Source organism: Candoia aspera, chromosome 7, assembly GCF_035149785.1.
Source record: "Candoia aspera isolate rCanAsp1 chromosome 7, rCanAsp1.hap2, whole genome shotgun sequence".
Classification (NCBI taxonomy): Eukaryota; Metazoa; Chordata; class Lepidosauria; order Squamata; family Boidae; genus Candoia; species Candoia aspera.
The window spans coordinates 34,668,526-34,696,424 of NC_086159.1; the positions used below are offsets into that span (position 1 = coordinate 34,668,526).

Consider the following 27,899-nt stretch of genomic DNA (forward strand, 5'->3'; position numbering starts at 1 on the left):
TTTGGAAGATTGTCTTAAAATAAGGGTTGTTTTCCATTCAGGTAAATACAGTATATAATTGTTTTTATTGTTCCTGTAAATCACACCTTAAATATCACTGAAAGACAGTATAGAAATAGTAAATGAGATAATACTGTGTAGTTTTTTAAAAAAATGATCATTTCAGATATTCTATATTTTTTTTCCCTGTTTTCAGTTTGGAAATGCCAGAATATATTTCACTATTGCACATCCTCCCATCAAGCCAACCACAATCCACCAAAGATTTTTGTTTTTGTTTTTGTTGTGTCTGTAAAACAGTAGTTCGACAGCTGTGCACTAGTAGCATGTTACATGAGATGTCACATATACAGAGAGAGAGAGGGGTGTATCTTCCCCCTTAAGTGCAACACTAGCATGCCTCAATTTGTTGTTGTTGTTTAAATTTGCATCTTGTTTACTTGAGTTATCTGATTCCTCAGAGTTATTGATTAATTAGAACTGATAATTTTATTGCTTTTGATTCCAAACTGACAAATATTTGTTTGTTTTACCAGTGAAGGGATGTGAAATTGCAATTGTTTAGTTAAATTTGTAATTTAGACAGTTTACAGACTTATAATTCCCTTTATATATCATTGCAGAAACAGGTTATGCTGTATTTTTAGTCATAGGTGGGTTGATACCCAAGCATAGAAAGATAATGAAAAAGAACTGAAATCTGAAGACCACTAAAATATTAACTTCCTTTATGAACTGCTTTTTAAAGACATGTTAACCACTAGCTGGCAATTCAGATTGAATGAGATGTTGTGATGTATGTTAAATTTATCTTCATGTTGAGAACTGCAATCCTTAATAAAGTCAACAGTCTTGTGCAGAATTAAGTTCTTCAGAATCAGTGTGGTCTTACATGTATCTAGCTTTTCATAGGATCAGATTGTTACTAGAAAGTAAATTTTACCTACCTTGCTAAAGTTTGAATAAATACACCTGTGTTTTGCTAAACATCACATTTTGCCTTGATCCCTAAGATCTTTCCACAGAGTCATTCTTGCTCTTATTTTAGTGAATTTACATTAATAAGTATAAGAAAGCCAGCCAGCCAGCCAGCCTTGGTTAGTTCTATTAATCTGAAGTCTTCAATGAGCATTTGCCCATTCAGTAAAGAATCGATAAGACATCAATAGGATCAATGGCAGCTAGGTTACAAGGTCTGAATATGATATACAAAAGTGACCAAGAGCCTTCCTTTCAGTCTCACTAGTATTTGTTGTATTTTCTAATTTACATATGTAACCAGTGTACAAATTTTGGTTGTAAGCAGCCAAGGGATTGTGTATGTGTGCACTGATTTGCAGTAAAGTGTAGTGTGTGTGTCTGCCTTATAACATGCTTGAAATGATTAAAAAAAACTCTGAACAAAGAAAAGCATATTTATCTACTAATGGATGGGTCTTTTTAATGAAAAATGACTTCTTTCATGTATATTTAGGACAGTGTTTGAAATAATTCTTTTGTATTTTACCTTCCAGATTACCAGACATGTCGGGTAAATTTAGGAATGTTGAATGCCTTTTTTTTTTTTAATTGTAATATTCATATGGCTTCCTTTCAGTCATGCTTCAATTCCTGTTTTAAGAAGTGTGTGTGTGTGTGTGTGTGCGTGCGTGCATGCGTGCGCACATCTCTCTCTTTTTCTCCAAAACATGAATGATTGAATTTTAGCACATAGTATTTTATTTTCTGGTTCTACACTATAGCTGAAAGATCAGGGAGATGAAGAAGTAATTATCTGAAATTTTAAAGATGTTCTACAATTTTCAATTTTAAGAAAAAAAATGTAACCAGCTTTTTCATTATTGGTTGAATAAGACTATTAACGGGAACAATGGCTAAGGATATACTGTGAGCAGAGCAAACCTCAGTGCAGCTTTTAAAAAAGAAAGCAAACAGCAAACTGTGACACAGATTCCAGTTCATGCTTTTCAATGCCTGATCTCCTTTGAAACATGGAAAATTTACAGCAAGCCAATCTCTTTAATGCATAACAGACAAAGGTTCTATTCAGATTTTAGCATATTAGCTTTCCTCTGATGACCTGCTATTTTCTGCATTTTTTGATTGCTCCCATCATTCAGGGTTGACGCTTCGATGGGTGTGTAGGTGGAAGCAGCAGCGGCAGCAAGCTTAGAGCTTGCAGACAAAAATGTTCTTGCCTTTTCTGATTGCTATTATTGAAAATGTGAGGTAGAGCCTAGGCTGGGTAATAAAGGCAGGCGAGCAAGGGGGAGCAAGGAGCATAGAGCTGCATACTGATGAGTGTAGGAGCACGTCATGAAAGATTCCTTGCTGCTAGCAGATCATTGCTCATTGTGGAGTATTTCAACAATCACATATAACGGAAAACAGCTTAGCTGACAGCTTGATATGTTTTCCCCCCACTGCATGACGTACTGGTCTGTAGTACAGATTAATGCAGATGAAATGTTCAGTTAGGAGCAGTTCATAGTCTGCCCCGGAAACTATGTGCTACTTCTGACTTTTGTATTTGCTGGAAGCATTAATTGGACAAGCTGGCAGGTTCCTTTGATACCAATTTTGCCCGGAACACAATGTGGCAATGCCACCTCTCAGCCCAGGATCATCGCTATTATCCTGTGGATGGATATTCACTGCTTAAACGCCTCCCTTCTCAAACTCTTTCAGCACCCAGATGCCCTGTCCAGACTGTGGGACAATGGTTGGAAAATATTGGGCTACCTCAGTATGAGAACCACTTGCTGGCTAATGGATTTGACAATGTACAGTTTATGGTAAGTGATCTTTTCTGTGTTAGTAGTGTATGGTGGTAAGTGAGTCTTTGCTTCCCAAGAGTCTGTACAGCATGAAGGGAGTCTATTTTATGATTTGCAGTGTTTAAAATATACATTTTACAAATTCCTATCCATTATCCATATGAGCAAGGGGCATTCTCTTTGCTTCATATGTAATTTCTAAGCATTTTTAAATGAAAATGAAGGAATAATACTTCTGGACTATCCTTGGATAAAACAATAATCCTTGCAATGATGACATCCCTGTAGGGAACAGATCAAATATTTTTACAAAGGTTTGATATTCATTAAGATTAAATGATTTTTCATAATTCCAACTTGAATTCTGTATGTTCTAACAAAGAAATGCTGAATTTTGAGCTTTAAAAAATAACAATTTTCCCAGTGTTTGGAAATAAATGTCTGTTGCTTTAAATATTAATCTAAAACCATTTTACTGTTAAAGAGTTAACAGACATGAACATGACAGGTATCTTTGGTATATAGTGTATACATTTCAAACCCATGAAAGCTTCCTATAACCATAAATATGAACAAAAGATAAGGTTGGTTATCTAAAAAAAACAGTTTCCAAATACATACAATTTACAGTGTATATATGTGTCTGTGTGTGTGTGTAATCCAATACAGATGTAATAGTACCACATCTGTTGCTTAGAATCTATTCTGTTTCACTGTCTTCCAATTTTTTTCTGCAGTATTGTTGTAATATAGTATACAAAGAAAGCTTGTGTATATTATATGAAATTGATTTATGCAGTTATATGTGTAGAAATGTTCAAAATATCACCTTTTTAAAAGGGTTAAATCTGACTTTTTATTACATTACAATTTTTGGTTTGTTGAGTACACAAATCTAACATTTCAAGCAGATTAACCCTATTCAAATTAATTGTAGCATTACCTGGATTAGGGTATTGTATCTTTTATTCAAGCTCCCATGGCCATAAAAATTGAAATCAATAATATATATGGAAATAAACATCATGCTGCAGTAGACAAAGTTCCAATGGGATGTAGTTCTTAAGGAGACTAGTATCCATGTGGTAAAATTACTAATGTGATCTTGAGGAGGCATGAAATGCAGTTTATAGGACAATATAAACATTGCTGTTAATCTAGGATAATAATTGATTGGACTCCATAGAAAGTCATGAATGGGCTTAGGGTGAGAGTCTTTGTCTTTCAGTTATGTATTTATGGAGATTACTCATTTATGTAAGATCTTTTATAAACAAGCACAAGATGCCGAAAGTTATTCAAGATGTATATGTGCTTAAGTTGTTTCCAAACCTTTGTATTATAACCAGGTTCACATTTCTGATTTACTAGAAGAGATGTGGATGGAGTGCTGTATTATTAATAAAATGAATATCACAACTGATTAAACTGAAGTTAAATATATATATTAACACTATTATACTTTTGCTGAAAGACCAAGCAATATCCTTCACGACATTCTTCAGTTATAAACAATTAATTCCTTTATGCTAAGATACCCAAAAAATATGACACCCCCTTCCCAAGAGGTGCTATATAACTAAAAAGGGGATCAGCTTTACCATAATAAATGTAGTTTTTTGGCAGTAACTAACTTCCATTTTCAACATTTTATGCAATATAGTTTTATACATGTATATCGGAATCAAGTTAAATGTGATTTAGTGCCAAGTAAGTATGTATAAGATTGCCTATTAAGGCCACAATTCTGTGTCCACCAACCCCACTGAACACAATGAGACTTAATTCTAAATAGACATCAGTGGAACTGCACTATTTGTTGATTTATTCAGACTAATCTCATCAATGGGGGTATTAAGCCAATTACAGTATTTATTAATATAACCATTCTAATAATGTTATATCAAGACAAACAATATAGTTTTAATATTTTTGTTATTTTTAAATATGGATTTCTCCTGTTGTTTTCATAGAAATACATTTTGGTGCTTATTTGTTTTCCTGTTACCTAAGCAACACAATCTCATGTCTGTTTAAAATTAGTATTACTGTATTGTTTTGCTAGAGCTACTCTTGCTTAGAAGAGGAGAGCCCGGACTGGGAATTTGGGCCCTCTCCTGTCACACCTTATATAGCTGGGAACTTTAGGAGGCACTCCGTGTGTCCTTGGGCTGGATGGGTAGAACCTACATTAGATGGGTGGTCTTGAAGTTATCCAGGCCCTGAGCCATATACTGTATATGGCTTTAGCGGTAGTAACCAGAATCATGAATTGCACTTGAAAACATGTACTGTAGCTAGCCAGTGCAGCTTCTGCAGCAATGGTATCATATGGCAGAAACAAGACTCCTGTATCTTTTAAAATAAAATTTTAATATACAGTTGATGAAAGGACACAGATGATAGCAACATTTTAACAAGGTAATGATTAATGTGCTATTTATCTGAATACTAAGACAGTTAGAAGACATATTCTGGCAATTAGGATACTTCACTTAATTTCATATTAAAGAATAAATGAATTGGCATAATTGTTTTAATTCTTAAAATCTAATATAGCCTTTATCGACACTCAAAGTAGTATAGGATATCTGACTGGAATAACATTTGAACTCAGAAAGTGTAAGATTGATACCTTTGCATATTTGGATAACAACTTTGCATCCAAACCTTGACAGTACTTAACAGAACACTATTCTCTGTTTAGAGTACCCTAAACAAGTGGACTTGTTCCAGTTAATCTTAGGCCCGCCATATGTAGGCAGACATACTATGAACTTTACCTTTGCTTTGAAGCAGTTGCCAATCCTTTACCATGATCGAGATCACTTCCTGGTCCAGATGACCTCCAACATGACCTCCATGGGGCAAGTGAACCAATTAGGATGGCCTGCCCCAGATGCCTCATGATTCCAGATGGATTACTGAAGTTCTTTGGAATGGTTCCATTGATTGCCTGCTGCAAATCTCTCCCAAGTGGTCTCTCTCTGTATGCCAATCCTGGATGGGTTATTGATTTATTGAGGAGTTTCAGGAGATGAAGTGGAAGAAGCAATGTCTGGAAAGCAATGGAGAAAGATGAGAATCACAAGTCCCCCTTTTTGGGGGGGAGATGGGTGGTGATAGAAATTTGAATAATAAATAAATACAAGCACATTATCAAGCTTACTGTCATGAGTAAGGACACTTACATTGTGGTAATAAGAAGCACCATCACTTCTCTATTATTCTGTAGCCAAGCTGCCATCCAGCAGCCTTGTTTAGAAGTTTCAGTAGCTTTTTGGGGAGGAGGCATCAAACAGAAATCCTGGCTGGCTCCTAATCTTTTGATTCATGGGTGATGTCCAATGTGGTGACTAGGATAGCATCCTACCATGTTACCTAGAATTTGTTTTGGCCTGTGGACTCTCTGGTATGTCCTCAGCTACTTGTGACTTGGAACCATGCTGTCTGAGCTTCTTCATGGTGTCAAGGGTGCATGATGGGCTGGCTCCAGGCAATTATTAATGCCTCAGTTTGGGATGGGATGGTACCTGCAGCTTTGAAGGTACCATCCCATCCCAAACTAGAATTGTTGTATGCCCCCTTCTTAAGAAGCCTTTCCTAGACCCAGACATTCTCGATTACTATTGCTCTGTTTCTAACCCTTCCTTTTGTGGGGAAGATTATTAAGACTGTGATTTCAGGGCAGCTATGGACTATGCTAGAGGAAGCAGATTATTTGGACCTTAGTCAGGGTTCAGCCAGGGCATGAGACAGAAACAGTTTTATTTGTTATTGTAGATCATCTTTGTCAGGACTTGAATGGAAGCTTGTAGTAGTACCACTTACTTTATTCGATAACTTCTTCATAGAAATTAGGATGGTCCCTACTGTCCTGAACTTGTGGAAATTTCTAAAAACTGAGTTGTTCTGGAGGGCCTACGGTGAACATTAGGGCAGACAGTTTGATTGATTTTATGATGTTTATGGCTTTTAAAAATATATATATTTTAGCTCCTATTGTGGATGTCTTATTTAAATGCTTTCATTATGGATAATTGTTGTAAACCTCTGAGACTCTCGCAGTTGTGATGGGTGTAAATATCATGAAATAAATAAGCAAAAAAATTAGCAACTGCTATTTAATGTGCAAGATATTGAACATTCTGTTTCCCTCAGAAATAGTTTCCCCTCAAAACTTCTAGAACTTAATCTTATAGTACATATTATATGTACACTTACGTAATATCACAAATCATAGGCAAAGTTCCCCTAGTTGAACTATATTACCTTGATGTTTTGTAAATCAAAAGATATTTATTAAATATACAGCATTCAATATTATATTAGAAAGGAAAATAGGAACCTGTATTGTTCTATTCCTTTGCCCTTTTCAGTCAATCATTATGGGAAGGATTAAGTTTAAAGGAAACCCAATCCCTCATCCAAAATATCACTTTGGGGAAGTTCAAGCATCTAATGAAATGGTTCCACTATGGCTATACTAATCTAAGAATAGATTAGACTTTTAAAAAGGAGCAACAATGAGCCAAAGTAATTTCAGAAAGGGAAGATGTGCTCTTACTTTGCTAGGAACAGATCATCAGGAGGAAGGAAATTTGGCACACAGACAATGTATCATTTAATCCATTTTTTCTTTCCCTCTTTGTTCTCGGCACTCCACCCCCCACCCCCCAGAAAGGACTAGCTTTTCTTTTGTACCACAAATGATCATTGTGAGAATGGAACTAAGTTCAGAAACAATATATCGAAGTGAAATACAGTTGCTAAACAATTCTAATTCCAGCACAAAGAGTAGGAGCAGGAAGACCATGGCTTGAGTGGTCCAAAAGTTTCCATATCCATATCCCCGTGTTGGCCAAGCAGAAAACATACTGTGATATTCTCAAGAGGCATGAAGAAAAACATACATGAGCATTCTTAGTGCCAGGAGTGTTTATTAGGGAGATGAAAGTCATTCTGCCCCAAATTACTAATTCACAAACAAGGGAATGTATCATAGAGACTTTTCCGGCTTTCTTTTCCATTTAGACAGCTACTGTTAAGGTTGATAGTTAAACACATTGTCCCAATACACACACTTTTGTATGTAAAAAGTTATAGTCTTTTTTTAACTGAACTCGAGTACTGATGACTACACCTATGTGATTTTCTTGGCAACAGTACAATAGTGGTCTGCCAATGCCTTCCTCCAGGGTTTTCTTTTTATTTTTTAACTTCCTAGTCTAATTTATCGTTCTGAGATTTCCTGCTGCTCTGAGGTCAAGAACTAAGCAAGTCTGAACTTGGTTAACATTTTCCAGATCAGCCAAGGTTGGCTTTTTCATAATATATGCACATTATATCTCTACTGTTCTGTTATATGAGTATTTTATTTGTACATTTCCTTGGTACATTTTATGAGTTGTAAATTCAAACATAAAATTGAGAAAGTATGGATTTTAACAAATAATTGTGTTCCAGTTTGCATTTGCTGCTGATGTAACAAATTTCTGTTTCATTATGTATAGTTCTGGGGACGCGGTGGCGCTGCGAGTTAAACCGCTGAGCTGCCGATCGGAAGGTCGGCGGTTCGAAACCGCGCGGCGGGGTGAGCTCCCGTTGCTCGTCCCAGCTCCTGCTCACCTAGCAGTTCGAAAACATGCAAATGTGAGTAGATCAATAGGTACCGCTGCGGCGGGAAGGTAACGGCGTTCCGTGTCGTCATGCTGGCCACATGACCCAGAAGTGTCTACAGACAACGCCGGCTCTAAGGCTTAGAAACGGAGATGAGCACCGCCCCCTAGAGTCGGACACGACTGGATTTTACGTCAAGGGAAACCTTTACCTTTACCTTATGTATAGTTCTGCTTCAGTCATAGACCATTCTAGATATTTGACTGCAAAAGTAAGAAAATAGTTGGGAAAGAAGTAAACTAACAATTCATATAGCATGTCTGCTAAGCAAAGGAATGTATGTTTATACTGAAAGACCTAACTTTTTCAGATATGGTTTTATCAATACATGATGAAGTATAAGCACTTCTTAAATAGTTAAATCTTTATGACTGGAATCATTTTTTTTCAGTTTAGAACACAACTATGATTTCTATATCATGGTTGGCCATATCGTGCATAAGAATGTGAACAGGTGATATCAAGTGTGATGCACTGAAATATCTTGAAAATACCTGGATTGTAGATTCCCCCTACAAGTTGGCCCAGTTGTCCTGGGACAGTCTTGAGCTCATTAATTACCTAGCTTAATGTGTGGTCCAGTCTGCCTTCACCATATTCCTGCTGCTATGTCCTCTTACTTCCAAGTTGAGAGGCAGAATCCATTGGATGAGTAAACTGTTTTACAGTGCAATGTCTTTTTGGTCTATTTAGAAATAAGTGCCACTGAATTGAATGTGAGTAGGTAAACATGTATGGTAATTCAACTTTAGAAAAAAAAGGAAGGAAGGTCAGCCAGTAGAGGGGAAACTACCATAAAGATACTGCCTCCTCATGATTTAAAGCAGGAGTTTTGCACCTTCCATTGTTAGGATTCCTCAACATTTATTTATTTATTTATTTTTATCCCACTGTAATTATTTTTATAAATAACTCAAGGCAGTGAACATACCTAATATTCCTTCCTCCTCCTACCCTGTGAAGTAAGTTGGGCTGAGAGAGTGACTGGTCCAAGGTCATCCAGCCAGCTTTCATGCCTAAGGCAGGACTAGAACTCACAGCCTCCTGGTTTCTAGCCCATTGCCTTAACCAGTTGATGAAACTGGCTTTATCCCAAGGAATAGCTGAATTTCTGGTTCAGTGATTATGCAGAATATGAGAAGAATAATTAGCATTTTTCTCCTTCATATCTATAATGAAAGTTGCCTCAAATATCAGGTTTTGTAAAAAAAATTCTAAAAAGTAGAAAAACTAAAATTGATAAAGTGAGGTGACAACCACTAATAATTTTTGTTTCTGTCATTTTTAGTATAGCATTTTCCTTAATTAAATTACATCTGGAATACCTTTATATAATATCCACAATAATTAACAAGCATCAGCAAACTTAATTAGTCTATAGGAATATGAGAGACACAGATTTGGAAATTGGAAGAAATTGTTTCTTTGCAAGTGAGAGCCTTAAGATCATTGGAACATAAGAGAAATCCAATATTCCATTTAATCCCATAGGCAGCCAATCACTTGACTCTGGGAAAATCACATCTTTTATTTTAGTAACAGGAACTCATAGGCTTTGTATTTAAATAGAGGGGTTCCTTTAGGCTAATATAAGAAATATGAATTTAGCTATCCTACGTGGGTCAACTAATCCAACCGCCTAGTCCAACAGCTGACATATTACACATTACATTCTGTAAATTATGAATTAGTGTACTGCTGGTTTTATTTAATGGGCTAGATTCTAGCATTGCAAGAAAAGTCTTTATCTCTTCTTTTCTTCATCCTCAGTCGTAAGATATTCTTTTTTGAAGTGGCATGACCAAAATTTCAAACAGTATTTTGGTTTTATAAATAGTAGAAAAAGCATACTGAACAAATTTTCTGTGTGTGTGTTTCAATTTGTTTTATAAAAACATGGGGGAACTCAATCCACCATCTCTCTTTGTTAATAGAGAGTTTAATAGTGGGTTTGCCACATTCCCCCTCCTACTCTACTATACCCGAAATACCTGAAACCAGAAAAGCCTGTGATGGTAGCTGAAAAAGTTATTTCTCCTTCCTGTCTGTGGGAGAAACCCCATCCCGCAAGTCAAGGCCTGGTATGCCATGCTCTGTGGAGGAACTCAGCTTTTTATCTTTCACAGTTTTTCAAACAGGACACTGTTCCTTTGAACCACTCTGATAATGGTAGAACAACCTCAGAATGTTTTATTTTTCATTTTTACTTGTCCTCCCATTTTCAATAGTCAGTTGTTGTTGTTTTGCTCTGTATGCCACCTTTTGAATGAAGCTTTGATTAGGCATAAATAGTACAACTTTGTTCCAGCTTGGGATAATAAGACAATTTGGAGGATTTTGTGGAACAGGGCAATTTGGAGAAGTTTTAATTCATTTAAAGCAGGATGAATATCTCCGCCCTGTCTCTGATTCATAACCCTTCTTGAGTTCCTCTTCAATTATGTAATTCAGGAGCTCTGCCACTCTACAGAGAGGTCGCTATGGTAACTGTGCCATAAAGAGAGGATACAATTTAAACACTTGACTATGTGAAATGCCTGTCAGGATAGTGCAGGAGTGCGGGATTCAGTGATCAATGTATCTGTCCTAAACCAGTGGAAACACTGCAAGATAATGACCAGGAATCAGGGTGAGAATGGACAAGGCACAAGTCAGGCAAACCATGTAAGGATCTCTTTGGGAATGCTGGTCAGAGCAAAATTTTGTTATGTTCAACAGATGCACATGCTAGGATTGCTCTGATGCATTGTGGGGGGAACTCGGATCTAGGGTTATGGTCCAGCCTAGAAGACAGTGGGGTCATATTATCCTAAAGGATGGCCTGAGGAGCATCCAAATGGGTATTGGGGAAAATTTCTTTTCTCCTGCTTTCCTTCCACCTACTACTAGGCTGCTTCATTTCTCAACTTTCAGCTTAAACTCTGGTAGTGCTGTAGTTATATGATGTTATAGTATGTGATTGTTATATAACTTGTTTGTTTCACTGTATTATTATTTGTATTACTGTTGTACTGTGCTTAGGTATACTACTAAGAGCCCAGAACTGGATGGAATATTCCACGTACGCTCTGACCAATGCATAATAGAGCAGAACTAAGCGTTATCTTGATCCTGATGCTATACATATGTACATACAGCCTAGGAGTGCTTTTTCTTTTTTTCTTTTAGCTGCATCACACCATTGGCTCATGTTCAATTTGTGATCTACCAAGTCTTTTGGACTGAGTGCTCAGTGCTCAGTGCAGCATGGTGGTGAAGAGTGTCTTTTTCCAGCTGCGAAAGATTTAGCAAATATGTCCCCAGAAAGGTCTGACCTGGCCACTGTTACTTATGCACTTGTTACTTCCTGAGGAGACTCTTGTAATATGCTGCACATGGGGATGCTCCTGAAGGAAACTTGGCAATTGCAGCAGGCTTCTGTTAGGTGTTTCCTGGCAGAAGCATGTAGCTTCTGTTCTGTCATGTCTTGGTACACTGGGTACTATAGATTTCCAGATTAAATTCAAAGTACTTGCTTTAAATATAAATCCCTAAATTGCTTGGTCCTCTTGCTTGAAGAGGCAGCTTCCCCTGTATATTACAGAATGGGAGCTTCAGTCATCTTAAGGGTCTATCATATTATCAATCCAAAGAGAAGCTTAGTTGGGATTCACCAGGATAAGAAGTTGACTAGGAATCAGCCAGGGTAAGGACCACTAGAAGTATGGACTGCTGTCTCACTGTTTTGTTTTATAAAAAAGCTAAAAAGTTTAAGACTTTCTCCTCTAAAAATCTGTTTTATGGCTTTTAATTTGATTCTCTTATGTTTAAAGTTATATACGTTAAATGGTTTGATTATTTCTGTTCTTTTTTATGTCTTACAATATTTTGTAATTTGTTATTTCTGTCCTTTTTTATGTTTTACAATATTCTGTAATTTGTAGCATTTTATTGGTGATGTGCTTAGATTTATAGTGTAATCTGCCACAGGCTTGCTGAGAAAAAGGTGGGTTCTAAGTATGTTAAATAAACTAACAAACAAATAAATAAATATTTTCCTCCTCCCCTCTCCAATAAGTTTCTTGTTTATTTAAGGGAAATAATTATTCCAGTTTGTTAATGTGATATGCTGACACATAGCTGTCTGCTTGTAAGGCTTATCCCTATCCATCTCTCCCAGTTTAGAATTACTTATATCCCACTTATTCCCCTATAACAATCTCACTCCCCAAACAAGCAGGACATGTAGAAGATGAATTAGAGGAAAGGGTATACTCAAAGGGAGAGCCAGATCAAAGTCTTCTGGTCAAGGGATGGGAAAGGTGATTTCTACAGGGAAGCTTATTTTAGTTAAATGACTGGTTCTCCTGTCACACTGTCACTGGTGGGTGAGAGTGAGGCAGGACCAAATACTGAGAAAAGAGCTCTTCTCTGACCACAAGCAAAGATGGTTTCAGCCACTCTTCTCTGTATACAGGGATCATCTCTCCCCCTCTGTGAAGAGCTCTTCATTAATATCTGGATAAGCTGCCCAACCCCAGTTCTGGTGATGATGGTTACCTAGAGGAACTATCAGACTGCCCACCACAACTCAAGTGGGCATAATCCAGACCCAAGGATAATATAGTTTTGGAATTATGCTTTCTGCAACTACAGGTAATCCTAAATTAACTACCATAATTGGAATTCCATCACTAAGCAATGCAGTTGTAAAGTGAAAAACCAAGCTTCGAGGGCGAAGCTGTATGCCAAATTGTCAAAGTGTGAATTTCATAAGACTCAATTGGATTGTCTGGGTTATTGGGTGTCTGTTCGTGGCATAGAAATGGATCCGGCTAAAGGGCAAGCAGTTGTGGCTTGGGAAAGCCCACACACCAGGTGGCAGTTGCAAAGTTTCCTTGGGTTCGGCAATTTCTATCGCCAGTTTATCCTGGAGTTTGCAGAGATTGCATTGCCTCTTACTGAATTGTTAAAAACCAAAGGCCAGGGAGAAACCCAGAAAATAAAAACCCTGGGCGCTGTTTTATAATGGACTGACACTTGCCAAGCCACCTTTGACAGGCTTAAACAATTGTTTACTGCCGAACCCGTTTTACAGCAACCTGACCCTGATCACCCCTTTGTGGTACAGGTAGCTGCCTCAGACACATCTGTCGGAGCTATTCTCTTGCAAAAAGACTCACAAGGGAGGTTGCATCCCTGTGCTTACTTATCTAGAAAGTTTTCTGATTCTGAGCGCCACAGGCATGTATGGGAAAAGGAAGTTTTCACTGTCAAAGCAGCTTTGGAGAGCTGGCGCCACTTACTGGAAGGTGCAGTTCCCTTTTGAAGTATGGACTGATCACAGAAATTTAGAAGCACTTCGCATGCCCAGGAGACTTAGCCTTAAGCAAGTTCAATGGGTGCAGTTTTTTTAGCCGTTTCGATTTCCACTTGAAATATCTCCTGGGTAAGAAGATATTTTTGGGCTGACGCCTTGTCTTGTTTACCTCAATGTAACAGCCAGCAACCTGAAATAATTGTCACACTTTTCCCCAGCTTGGCTTGGCAGCAGTAACTAGGAACCAAATTCAATTGCCACAGCAAACCTCAAAGCTGCAGAAAGTGAAAATTAAAATGCCTAAAAAGAAGAAAAAGAAAAAAACCCACAAAATATGAAAAAAGAATCCTACACTAAACTAAAGAATCAAGATAACAAAGCAAAACACCTAAGTATATAACTTATCTCTTTTTCTAAATATGAGTTGAGAATATAGACATGGGGATGCTCCTGAAGGAGCATGAATATGTAATCATCTCTTCTTTTTTGCCACAATCCAAGCACAATGTTTTACATAGTTTGAAAGATTCCAGATTTTGGGAAAATAATTTAACAAAATATTGATCTATTTAACCCATAGCTCCCTTTGTAGAACCTGGCTCATCATAGTATGAGAAATAATATCTAACCAATGTGGAACTACAAGTCAACATATACCAAGTTCCTTCAAATTTATTACATCTCCAGCATAACAATGATGAAAACCAACCTTTTTAAAAAGTGCTCTGAGGAGTCCAATAGACCGTAAAGACATTGGTTTTGATGATTTTAGCCAGGTTTTTAAGCTATGAGAAACATATCTATTATTTAAAACCAGGATCCATTGATTGGATAATATAGGATATTCCCATTCACTATTCCAAATATTTTCAATTATTTATTTATTTATTTTTATCATAATAAACTGTTGGTTTAGGTTCCATAGAAGGCATGTCCAACAATCTTAAAATCTCCAGTGTTTCTGAGACCAGAAAGGCAACAGGGCCAAACAATACAAATAATAAATCTCCTAACTATATGTATTGCAGTCCTACATAAGGTGCATCCCCTTTGTAGAGTTTCAAAAGTTTTTAAAGTATCATTACCTAATAGCAGATTGAGGATAATGATTCTGTTATAAGCCCATGTTTTACAGACAAATGTATTACCAGTTATTTTCAAATAAGAATTACTCCAAAATGTCATTTTATATTTATATTTATTTATATTTTGTCATGAGAAGAAAAATCAAATTTAAATTTTCTGTCCAATAAGGCCCAATTATGTTTAACCATGATGGAAAAGTAACCACATTCTTACTATAATTAGTGCCCAGCACTTACCGAATAGCAAGGATACTAAATAATAACTCTCAAACTGAGCCCACAATGGCACGTATTCAATATTATTTCTATTCCAATACATGACTGAGGTTAACAAATAAGTACAACGCTAGTCACCCTCTCTCTGCCCAACTTACCTCACAGGGTTGTTGTTGTGGGGAAAATAGGAGGAGAAAGGAGTATTTGGTATGTTCACTGCCTTGAGTTATTTATAAAAATAATAAAGGCAGGATATAAAATAAATAAAATTTAAAAAAATATATTGTTTAAAATCAGGAAAATTAAAACTATCATAATAAGATAAATGTATGTATAAAGAGCAGTGGGACTCATTTTCTTTTTGGAAACTTTATTCCTATCCAATAAAAGACCCAAAACTAAAGTCTTCAGTGATTACTATCTGATCTACTTGTAACTCCAAAAGATTAATAGAAAAATTATATAAGTTATTTGGTTTATCTTACATTGAACTGTAGAAATTTATCCATGCCATTTAAAGATTTCCATAGTTAACTACTAAAATTATACTGTGACTTTCAGAATCTAAAATTGTTTAACTATAAAATTAGAAGATACTTTCTTTAATATTGCCACTCCTCTGGCAGATTTTGAATTTTCCATGTGGGAATCTGTTCAGTCCATTTTCTTGCCAAAAGTTTTTTTTTCTTTTCAATCTAATGACATTGGATTTCATTGAATTCACTTTAAATAGAATATGCCTTCATTTAGCTTTCCCTCTCAGCCAATATTGCATGGCACGAAATTGTTTATCATTTAAAAATTCTCAAGTATGTGTTTATTCGAGTGGTAACGAGGTCTAAATTACAAATAGCCATAGATTCAAAAAACTGAATCTTTCTAAACATTATATGACAAGCTATTGCCAAAGAAAAACTTAGTAATAAGTAATCTCTAAAAAAACATAGAATAACAATTCAAAATGGAAGAAAGAAAAAGATGTTAATGTATGTGTAACTACAATATAATTTTAAAAACTGTTATTGAAGCATTGATATTAAGAAAAATGGGGAAAGAAGTAATTAAAATCAAAATCAAAACATAAGGGGAAAAAGAAAAAGTATGGATGTTAGGACTCCCGGTAGGGACCTGCCAAAAACAGGCTCTCTTCTCTCCCCATGAGGCTGCAAATGGAAGAGAAAAAGAGAAGACACCAAAGAAAATAAATTCTGTGTAGCTGATAAACCGGTTACCCTCCAAACCATAGATCATTATGGAATGGACTGGTGTGGAATGCCTACATTTGAATAAGTGGCCTTCAGTTATATCAGATAATTAACAGCCTGTTCAGGATCATTAAGTTTCTAGAGAATTCAGTGACAACAAGATCAATACATTGTAAAGACCTGTATCTAGATAGGCTGCCTCAATAGATTTAGTACAACCTATCTGAAACAGGTTCAAGAAACGTTTTTAATAGCTTCTATCAAAGTCTTTTTATGTTGTTGATAACAGAGACCACAGAGCAAACATTTTTTTTCTGCATTCTTGGCCTTGGATACAGTGCAAGGATCCTTGGCAGGACACCAGCTCACTGTTATTTTTTAAGCAGTTAAAATGGCAATACGAATCTCATTTGCTTCAGTCATAGCTTGTTGTTCTTGATCTCACCATATCTCTTTTCAATCCTTTCAACCTTATTTTTAATATCTGAAAAATGTCTATTCAGTAAACTTAAATGAGGATCTCAAAACTGTCTACTTCACAAAGAATGGCATCAGATGGGATTTCAGGAATAAAGATAGATCTCTGTATACTTCCCGTTTGAATTGGGGCTTCCATCTGGCACAAAGGAATAGATAGCATGTCACTTGAAGTCTCACTCCCCAACTCTACTGGAGAGAAGCCAAGACTAGGGGTAGGAATAGAAGCGGGACCATATTGTAGGAGAAGGGAGAGGCTGCTTCTTAAGATTAGGGGCATTTTTATCTTCTCCAATTACTAAAAGTGGCAGAAGAAGTTTAATTAGATTTTCAGTTTACCAGTTCTCTTCAAATACTGTACACATGTTTTATTTTTGCAGCTGATGGGGGAGAGAGAGAATAAACTGCATCCTAGCATGTTGCCATCTTGCTGGAAGTCCTAATTGTTTTCATAGAAAAGATCCTGAAGGAATTCCAGTAAAAGCTGGACTCCAAGGATGCCAAAGTCTTTATAGCCTAAATTCTCATTTGAGACATGTGCCATCTGCAGCCTTTGGCTAAAAAGGAAGCATTTTTGCTTGGCAGCCTGGGCAGCTCAAGGTGAGGGAGAGCATCATCAGCAATGCTGCTCTGAAATTCATGATTGGTCGTGAAAGTAGTCCAGGTGTCCTGATTACCAGGAAACACACTGAGACGAGGACTTGGTCTCTAATATTTATTAGTAGTACTTAACAAGAATCCTAACAAACTGAGAAGGCGTGGGAAAACCCAGCCATATAAACCCCAAAGGTTAAGGCGGTCCCGATCTGTGTCTCTTTGAATGGCTGAACAGTTCCTCAGTGCTACGCATGCGCTTGACAATCTGGGTGGGAGCCCCCTGCTCGCCATCCTTACTCATGACATCAGGTTAGGGAAAGGATATTAGGTCACATCCAGGAAGAACAATATCTCCCCAGGAGAACCAGCAGCCAGGACCGCGTTTCAGTATGGGATTCCCCTTGGTAGATAGAAGGATACCCAACATAACTTGGGGAAGGAACCTGACATTGCCAGGGAGAATAAGTTCTACTGGATCTGCCAGTAGCTTTGAAGTCTTCATTCTGTGTTACCAAAATAAGCTAGAAGAACGTGAGATAATTAGTCTGCTCTTTTTTGGGTAACATTGCCAGACCTGATGTCAGCCCCACTAGGTAGACCAAACCATGAAAAGAAGGCTAAAACTACTTTAACTGAGATTAGCTATAATAACAGAATCTTGCAAGTCTGATTGTGCTGTTCCTCCTCCTCCTCGCCCTTCTCATCTTCCTCCTTCATATAGTTCAATGAATTAGGAAGATGTCTGTCTCAGCCACTTCCAAATATTATCTGGACATTCTGGAGTTAATCTCTCCTTGCAAGGCTTTCCCAACCTGCCACCAGAGGGAGATGACAGCAAGATCCTACCATAGCCACCAGCCAACTGCCCAGATATAAGTGTGTGTGTGTAAACGTACGTTCCTTAAAACACTAGTTCATCGGGCTCATACTCAGCTAGTCATTGTTCATTTGATCAAAGCTCCACCCATGCACATAAAAAAGGGAAGAGGGCAATTGCATGGTCACACTTCCCATGTTGGCCTTTTGCCCCCCGCCCTCCCATGGAGACCCCTTCCATATTAACTCCTTGAACTATTATTAAATTACACACCTTTTGCCCCACTCCTACCCCCACTGATGCCCCTGCAGCTTCATGCATATCACAGAGATTTGGGTGGAGAAAGTAAAAGGTACAGTGTGGTCTTACTTGCTGTTATGCAGATACTCTGTTCCAAAGTGGCTGGAGTAAAGATATTGCCATAAGGATTCCATCTTTCTTTTAAGGCCCCCTCTTTGGGATTTTATTGCTTTTAAGGGAATGCACCTTGTTGCATGAAGAGCCTTGTGTAGTGCAGAGTGGTAGGCAGCAGTATTGCAACTGAAACTCTCCCCACGACCTGAGTTTGATACCAGTGGAAGCTGGATTCTCGGGTAGCCGGCTCAGGTCGACTCAACCTTCCATCCTTCCAAGGTCGGTAAAATGAGTACCCAGCTTGCTGGGGAAGGTGACAACTGGGGAAGGCAATGGCAAACCACCCCGCTATAGTCTGCCAAGAAAACATCATGAAAGTGGCATCCCTCCAAAGGGTCAGACATGACTCGGTACTTGCACAGGGGACCCTTCAACTTTCACCTTGTTGCATACAGACAAGTGACAACAAGGATTCTATGACTAAACCCCACAGTCTAACATAAACCCTGAGCTGATCAAAGTGTTCTTGAGAGTAATGTTGCAGACATCAAGGATGTTAGTGTTGGGAAATTTCAATATTCTTGCTGAGATGATTTTGAGAGATTTTGAGTAGCTCAGGACTTCATGGCTTCTGAGCTTCCATGGGCTTTATTCAGGTTATTTGGGAATATACCCATGAGGAAGACAATGGCCTTGACTGAATGTTTGTCCTGGTAGGAGCTGTCTGTATACGGTTTTTCAAAAGTGATACCATTGTGAAGGATATATTACTATCCAGTAAAAGTTGTGCCATTACAAGAAATTTTCATTTGCATAGGGAGGAGAACAGATTGAGCTGATCTGCTTCCAGAGGTTAATGAAGCAGATTGGGTTCCAGAAGGCTCTGGAGAATGTTGTCTGAAGCCTGACTGACCACTCTGTCAGTAACTTGGTTGCAACATGGAATAATGAAAGCTCCCAAGTATTTGATACGGTAGCTGTTAAGTATTCTCTGTCCAGCGTCATGACTCATAATACCTCATGGTATTGATTGGAGATGATTTTCACAGCCTAACTAGGCTCCAGCAGAAAGTAAACATATCCGTCATAAATCAGAAAGACACATGCTCTTGTACTTGCTTGTAAAGCCATTAACCATACTTCAGCCTTTTTTCCTAGGGATCAGACAGTAGCAGTGTTCTGAGTCAGTCTAAGAGTCAAAGTTCCAGCAAGCAATCTGAGTACAATGGTCAAGTTGCAGTTGTTGGGCTAGCAAGAAGTCAAGGATGTACCCAGCCCGCATGATACACTGCTTTAAGGTATGACATAGCAGAAATAGTTCCAGTGACCTGGAAAAGGTCTTGAGTATCAAATACTTCTTTACGCCCTACGCAGCTGCAACTGAAGCTGAGCAGCCATTATTTACTGTGGTCAGATTCTGCAGAACTTCCATTCCCATCAGATGCCTCCCCTTGTAAGCAGCCACTACTTTATCTTGTTATCTTCTGAATCTCTAAATGTTTCTGCCAGTGTTCCTGAGGACTAGAGAGCTCTTAATTCCTATTCCAGGTCAGAATCTTCTATAGCAGGTTTGGGAGGGTTTACCTACATTTGTGCTCTCCTGCTGGGGGTTGGTTCCTTGAATTCTGCATTGGCAAGTTCATCAATGTGCTCATCTTCCAAAAACTCTGGACTCAGATATGAATGAAGTATAAGGGAGGTGACTTAAACAATCATGGTGCAGATTGATGATGAATTTGGCTGGGCACATTACATGCACCATTATTAAACACGATCTGGAACAAAAGAAGCAAAGTTTTCGAGCCTGATTGCATTTTCAGAGATGGGTGAGTCCAGTTTGCACTTTGGTACCATTTGAACTGTACGATGATAATTTTGTGTGTTCCTTAGCGAATAAAATTACTCTGGTTCTTGCTGATCTATATCTGTATCACACCTAGCATATCCATTATAACTTCTGATAACATCTGTCTGACAAGCAGTTTTCTTGCTTATCTCTTGAGGATATGGATAAGGTTGATGGATCAGTTTGTATCATTATTTATTATTTAGGCTATTCCCCAGCTTGTCTGTTAAATCCCCTTGAAGGACTCCATCCCAGCAGTGATTTTTGAAATTTATTTTTGCAGCAGGTACAGTTCCCTCCCATCTTAAAGAGATATGGTAAAGCCTTTGCTAAAAAAGCCACCCCTGAACCCAACTGCTATTTAACAACTGTAGGTCAGTGTCCAATATGCTGTATTTCTAGTAAAGAAGGCAGTGGTGCTGAAGAAGAAAAGAATTATCTAAAAAGTTTGTTTGCATCTGGTATGAAAATGGCTTTGGTTATCTTAATGCAGGGTTTTTCAAACTGAGAGCCTGATGGGGGTTTGTGAGAGACTAAGGGCAAAAAAAAAAACACAGTTCAGTTTATTTATTTATTTATTAATCAAATTTATTACCGCCCATCTCACAAAAGGGACTCTGGGCGGTTTACAATAAAAGATAAATAAAAATATAAAACTATAAAACCCTATAATACAAATACAATAAATATAATAAAAACCTCAATGGTTAAAAGATCTTTATGATTTGCAGGCAGAGCTGGGTCCTTCTAAGAAACTAACCATCCCCAGGAATGGCTACTCTCTCTCCCGCCCCAGGAATAATCACAGAACCAGGTCTTTAGCTGTTTCCTAAAGTCCAGGAGGAAGGGAGCCAATCTCACTTCCGGTGGAAGGATATTCCAAAGGGCAGGTGCTATTGCAGAGAAGGCCCACCTCCTGGACCCTGCCATATGGAATTCTCTTGCAGACGGGGTCCGTAGCATGCCCTCTCTACACGACCGGGTGGGACAGGCTGATGTGATGGGGAGGAGACAGTCCCTTAGGTAACCTGGACCTGTGCCATGTAGGGCTTTAAAGGTGATAACCAACACTTTGAATTGGACCCGGAAGCATACTGGCAACCAATGCAGCTTGCGGAGCAAAGGAGTGATGTGTGCTGATCTTGGGAAACCCAAGATCACCTGCGCGGCTGCATTTTGCACCAGCTGTAGCTTCTGGATACTCTTCAAGGGTAGCCCCATGTAGAGTGCAGTTAAATACAGTCAGTTTTCTCTTGCTAGAGCTTTGCCTCTTGATCAAGGGCTCCAATATTTTTTTTAACTAACAACTTCTGTGGCCTGAAAAAATATCCTGTCCTAATGATTGAACTATATCAGGAGGTAAGAAGTGCAAGCTTGTTGATACTCCTGCATCTCTTATCAGTTTTTGATACTGCTGACCATTTACTAAGAGTCTTGTGATTGCAGTGACTAGAACTGCAATAAATAAACTGATTGCACTGCTACCTGGAGAATAAAGACTTGGGATTGATGATACATGCATTGGTAAACTCACAGTTGGATTATACAATGTGTTGTTTGTGGTTTGAAGACAATCCAGAGATTTTAGCAGGCTCCGAATATGGCAGCATGGGTCCTGGGTGGTACCTCTTGGAAATGCTTCATCACCCTGGTATTCAGACAGTGGTTGCAGTTGCTTTCTAATGTGTGTGCATGTACATTGGAATGTACGTGTGATTTAGATAGTCAAAATAATGTGGAGAAAGGAATAAACATCACAGCTCCCACACAATTTTCTCAATTAAATTAGCAGTCCCCATTCCATAGCTTCATTTAAATAAAAGAGGAAAAGGGGAAAAAATACAGGAATTTAGTCATGTTTCTCCAGCGAAGCTAGTAGCAAGGAAGTATTACTGAAGAAAATAATTCATAAGTATTGATCTATCTTGTAGGTCTAAACTAAAAGTTATATTTAAACTTAGGCAATATTTTTCTTTAAACAATACTGAAACATATGTGAAGGAACATTTTTCACCACTAACTGCTATATATTTCTGTTAGTATTATAAAATAAATAATTTTAAAACATTCTTAATTCAAGGAAGCTTACTGTAACAAAGGTTGAACTCATATATGAAGCATATGTGATCATATCACAACAGTAATCTTGTTACCACGGTAACAAAACTGAGCTGGCTAAGTAAGCCCCCACCCCCACTGCTAAATTAGAAAGAATAAGGAAAACCCAGCCTCCTTCCTGTGTGAAATAAAATGCTGGAACAATTGGGGGGAAAAAAAAGAACAGAGAGTATTACCAAGTACAAAAAACTATTTTCATATTTTTAGGGATGACCAGGGGTAGGGATAGAAGAAATGAGGAAGAAGGCCATAGCAAACCATGCCAAAAAAACTGCATAGACATGGCCATGAAGTCACCAGGAGTCAAAAAAGTGCTATTTTTATATGGCTTCAGCAAAAATATATACAGAATGGGTCTTCCACATAACTTAATAATGCTTGGCAATTTAATATCTGTAATAATGTAAATATTATTAATATTAAATATGGGCTGGCTTTGTTGAAGAACCAGTCTAGGGACTCAGACTGCATCAACATTCCAATAACAATTAGTTTGGGATACAATATACATTTTCACATTGAGCAAAGAACCTTGTCCTAATAGAAGCCTAAAAGGCAAAGGTGATATATCAGTTTAGTCCAAAAAGCACCAACCTTACAATAAATTATGTGGGAGGAATATAGAGAAGTGTTTACTGTACTGATTCTCAAAATAGCAGAAATGGTAGGAAGCTACTTTTAATCACTCTGGGTTTTTTTTTTTTTTTGTACCCTTTAAATTACTGATACTGGACAACATGCACTGAACACTCAAATGCAGGTCTGACATGATGCCTAGAACATGATTTTACTAAATCCATTACATAATATACTGTGTACAATATGCAAAAACCATTTAAATAAATATTATTATGTATAGCTGGCTCCTCCTGCTATCTGCTTTTGGGTCAAACTGTCTACTAACACAGTGCAAGTATTAATCATTCTGAAAAACCAAAGGAAAAATAAGTAAAAGAAATTGAGATGCTAGAAATTAGTCCAAGATTCATTGTTTCTACTTTTCTCATTCAACTCAAACATGTATAATACAGTTATTATGCAACTAACAGCATGCAATTGTTTTATGTATATCCTTATCTGAGAGTTGCATGCTATTGAATGTATTAGGAGTTACAGCTTTACAGATGATCAGAGGGCTTGAACACCTTGCATATGAGAACAGTATGTAATGGTTGGGGCTGTTTCACTTAGAGAAAAGTTGCTTATGAGGAGGTACAATTTAAATTTATAAAAGAAAGGGTGAACAGAGATACGTTTTTCACCATAGTTTTTCACCCTCTTCAGTAATACTAGAAGCTGTCCAGTGGAAGATTTAAAACTGAAAAGAAAAAATATTTCTGAATGCAACTTGAATTCAACCTCTGGAATATGCTGCCACAAGATGTGACATCATATTCCATTTTGGTTTGATAAAATTGTTTTACAAAAATCACTGTTGTTTAAAGATGTGAATGTATTTCTGAATTATATGCCAAAAAATCGAATTTATCATATTAAGAAATCTGGATTTATTGTGCATAGGTGATAACAAAGAAAATAATTATTCAGAGTTGGAAGGATAGGGTTAGTCTAGATTTATAGATTATAGATATGTGTCATTTTCTGTTAGTGAACTGACACTCTATGAATGCAATAGGAAGATTGATGGATATTATTTTGGGTGGTCAAGGTTTAATAATTTATTTAAAACCCAAGCTGAATTATACTCTTTGTATGTAGTATAATATTTGTGTGTGTGTGCATTTTCTTTTCTTTCTTTTTTAAACAAAAAATAAACTTGCAAGTACAATTAAACAGTCTTTATTATTAAAATAGAAAATATATCACTAACATTATATAAAATCAGAACCAAAATGTAAACAATTCTCTTATTAAATTTACAGCTCTTTCCTATTCACAGATGTTATTATTTCAACTAATTGTTTAAGTTTTTAAACAAAGGATAAGAATCCTACAAATCCTGCAAATACTAATGACCAAAAAATTGTCAATCCTCCAAGCTTTCTTTAAAGTAACAATTAAATAATTAGTACTGGTTGACTTGTACCATTCTTCATGGAGAATTCTTCACTGGAGAATTAATACTTATTTAAACTTTGTTCTTATGGCTTTTACCAGGTTCACTTTTAGCTTTAGGGTTTGAACATGCTAAAGTGAGCATTAAAGTAATGATATGGAACACTAAATAGATATGTCTCGGGTTCTAAGCTATTATCATTTATATAAAATAAATTAATGGTTTTTTAAAAAAAAACATTGCCACTGATTTGCTAGTATAGGATATCGTAGACCTTATTCCAGAGTTCTTGAAGATAACTAATATAAATAAGTGAAGAAAGTTCAAAGTAATTATTCTCAAGTATTTAAACAAATTCAAACAAACTTTATTATACCTGCTTATTATAAACCCTCAATCAAGGAATTAAATACCTATGATTAAATGGGAGAGAAATCTTGGACATCACATTGACTATGATGTTTGGGAAAGAATGTGGACCAAAGGGCTGAAATTTACTTTAAATTATAATTTCAAAAAAAATTTTTTACAAAATGATGTACATGTGGTACATTACTCCAGACAAAATATCCAAAACGTTTCAGAATACTTCAAATGTCTGCGGGAAGTGTAAAAAAGAAACAGGAACATTTTATCATATGTGGTGGACTTGTAAGAAGGCGAAAAAATTTTGGACATCTATACACAATATAATTTATAAAATGTTGACTAAAGAAATTAATAGAACACTGGAACTCTATTTATTGGGCATCATGGACAAGGATTTGGAACATGAACATGGAAAACTTTTACGATATTTGATCACCGCAGCTAGACTTACGTATGCATCAAAGTAAAAGGAAGAACTGACCCCCTCAAGGGAAGAATGGACATTTAAATCCCTGGATCTGGCACAGATGGCAAAACTTACAGACCAGCTAAATGATAAAAATGTGGAAGATTTTCAAAATGACTGGACCTCCTTCTTCAACTATGTAGAATCGACCCCAAAATTAACGTAAATGTGTAAAACATATGAATATAATACAAGATGTAAATATTATGTATTTGACTTATATAATCTCAACAGAACTGTAGAATTATTGTAACCAAATTAGTGAATTGTGAAAAGAAATTATTTAGTTAAGGTATAAAATTGTATTACTTAGGGAGTTGGAAATCCATTTCCTTTCTTTTAAACCTCTTCTTCTCTTTCTTCTTTCTCCTTTCCTTTTTTCTTTCTCTTGTTTTTGCATTTTATGTTTATTGTTGATTTGTCATTTTATGTTTGTATTATTTGTGTAAATAATTTAATAAAGACTATTTAAAAAAAAAAGGAAGTAAATACCACCTCATGGACCTAACTACAGGTTACCTCCTGGGCTGCTTTAACCATCCAGGACGGACTTGGATCAAACAGGCAGGTGGTTGAGGTAATGGATCGCAGAAGCCTGTGTACTTCCTTGGGAATCATAGAGTCAGACTCACTCTAGATAACTCCACAAGACTTTACCTTGGGCACCTCAACTGGAACAGTCCAATCAGAGTCCAACTCTAAGCAGATCTAGGTAACTTTATTTGTCAAATATCAAGAATATTCCTCACAGGGGCCCTGCAGATGGTCCTACAGCCTGTCATGTCCTAGCAGGGCTGCTTTAAACAGGCCTATTGGGAGGCTATTGGTAAACACAATAAGGGTGGAGAAATACCATTGTATTTCTAATCCCTAATATGGGTCCTTACTCATGCTTGGTTGGATCGCTTTTCATCTTCCTCCAGTAGTGCTCCAGGTGTCTCTTCATCCACTTCATCTCCTGGGGCTCCTCAGAACTCCAGTTTGGTATGGGGAAGAGGCCACCTGCCCATTCTAGGCTGTGACTAAGACCTCACCTGAACTGCCCACCAGACCCTCAGGGAAAATCCCAAGCTCCCTCTGAAATCCAACCGGTCCACCAGTTGCCTGGGGTGGGCTAATCTATCAAGTCCTATCCCCCTGCAAGGTAGGGTGGGGCCAACAAGTCAAAAAGCAATTGGAAAGTGATCCCACCATGGCAATGAAGCATGGCAAGTGATCCAACCAATAGCAATGTCCTCCAAAACCAGATCACATCTCAACTGCCCCGAGACAAAAAGCAGGTCTAATGTGCAACTCCTGGTATGCATTGGGTGCACAGTGACTTAGGACAGGTCCATGGTTTCTATGCACTCTTGAGCTGCTCTGGACCCAACATCATCAGGTAGTGAATTGAAGTCGCCAAGAACCAGAAGTTTCAGGTCTTGTCCAACAACCCAACAAAGCAATACAGCAGCTCAGGCAGGGGAAATGCTGTGCAGCAGGGAAGGTAGTACAACAGCAACAGTTCCACCTGTTTCCTGGAACCCAACATCAGCCAGAGACAGATGATACTCAGTTATCTGCAGGAAAAAGCTTTTGAAAGCCCATAGTGACTCACAGATGACAACTGCCACCATACTTCCCCTCCTTCAAGATCACAGCTGATGCCAAACACAAAACCCAGGTGGGCACATTTCTGAAAGGAGACATTCCCCTTCCTGGCCTACCCTGGCTAATACAAGCCAGGTCAAACACCTCACCCACTATCAAATTGTGGATGAGAATGGATTTATTATGGGCCTGGCATTCAACAGCAGCAGGGGGGGGGGGGGAGGCAATAACCTACACAAAGAGGGAGTAACAAAATTTGGTAACCTGCGCCCCAAGGATCCTGAGGCCTGGACTGCAAGATCACTCTCAAATAGAGCACCAGATATCTACTCCCAGGATCCTGCCATATCTCCCTGTGCCCATTGTGGTCATGAAGGTCTACCTGGCCCTCTAACCTCCTCCCATATTACTCCTGCTCCACACTTTCCTCTCCCAAGCGAAGGCATCCACTCATCCCACTCATTCACCAGTCACACCAAAACAAACATTCACCAGAACCACCACAAACCCAAAACTGAACACATTACATTTACCTGAGGCCCTCATAGCAGCACTCTGCCACCCTCTTTCTCTGCACCTGCCCTCAGACACTCAGCAGCCCAAAGATAGAAGTTAGGCTACTGTGGTAGCTTCCTCACACTCCCAGTCCACCCCCAACCTACCCAGTGGAGGAACCAGATGTAATAACCTAGAAGGCTAAGGTGCTAGTCCCTGAGTCTGAGAGAGGGAGCCAATGACCCAGTGTCCAGCCCCAGTCCAGAGGACAGGACTCTGGAGGACAGCATAGATCTTCTGGTGCCAAAAAGACCACCCAGCCCAACATAGCTGACCCCATGGAGTCCTTGGTGCTCTCTGAGCTTGGTTGTTTGCTTGCAGATGTTTCATTACCCAACTTGGTAACATCATTAGTGCAGCTGAAAACATCATCAGGAATACTGATGATGTTACCTAGTTGGGTAATGAAATGTCTGCAAGCAAACAACCAAG

General features: G+C 37.8%; 1 protein-coding gene across 1 annotated transcript in view; it reads left to right on the forward strand.

Annotated features, from left to right (window-relative positions):
- The window catches only part of ANKS1B (ankyrin repeat and sterile alpha motif domain containing 1B), a 370,859-nt gene that overhangs the window by 166,954 nt on the left and 176,006 nt on the right, over positions 1-27,899 (forward strand). The window contains exon 15 of the mRNA XM_063308683.1: positions 2,689-2,795. Within this exon, the coding sequence (XP_063164753.1) occupies positions 2,689-2,795 (107 nt within the window). The remainder of the gene's footprint in view (positions 1-2,688; positions 2,796-27,899) is intronic.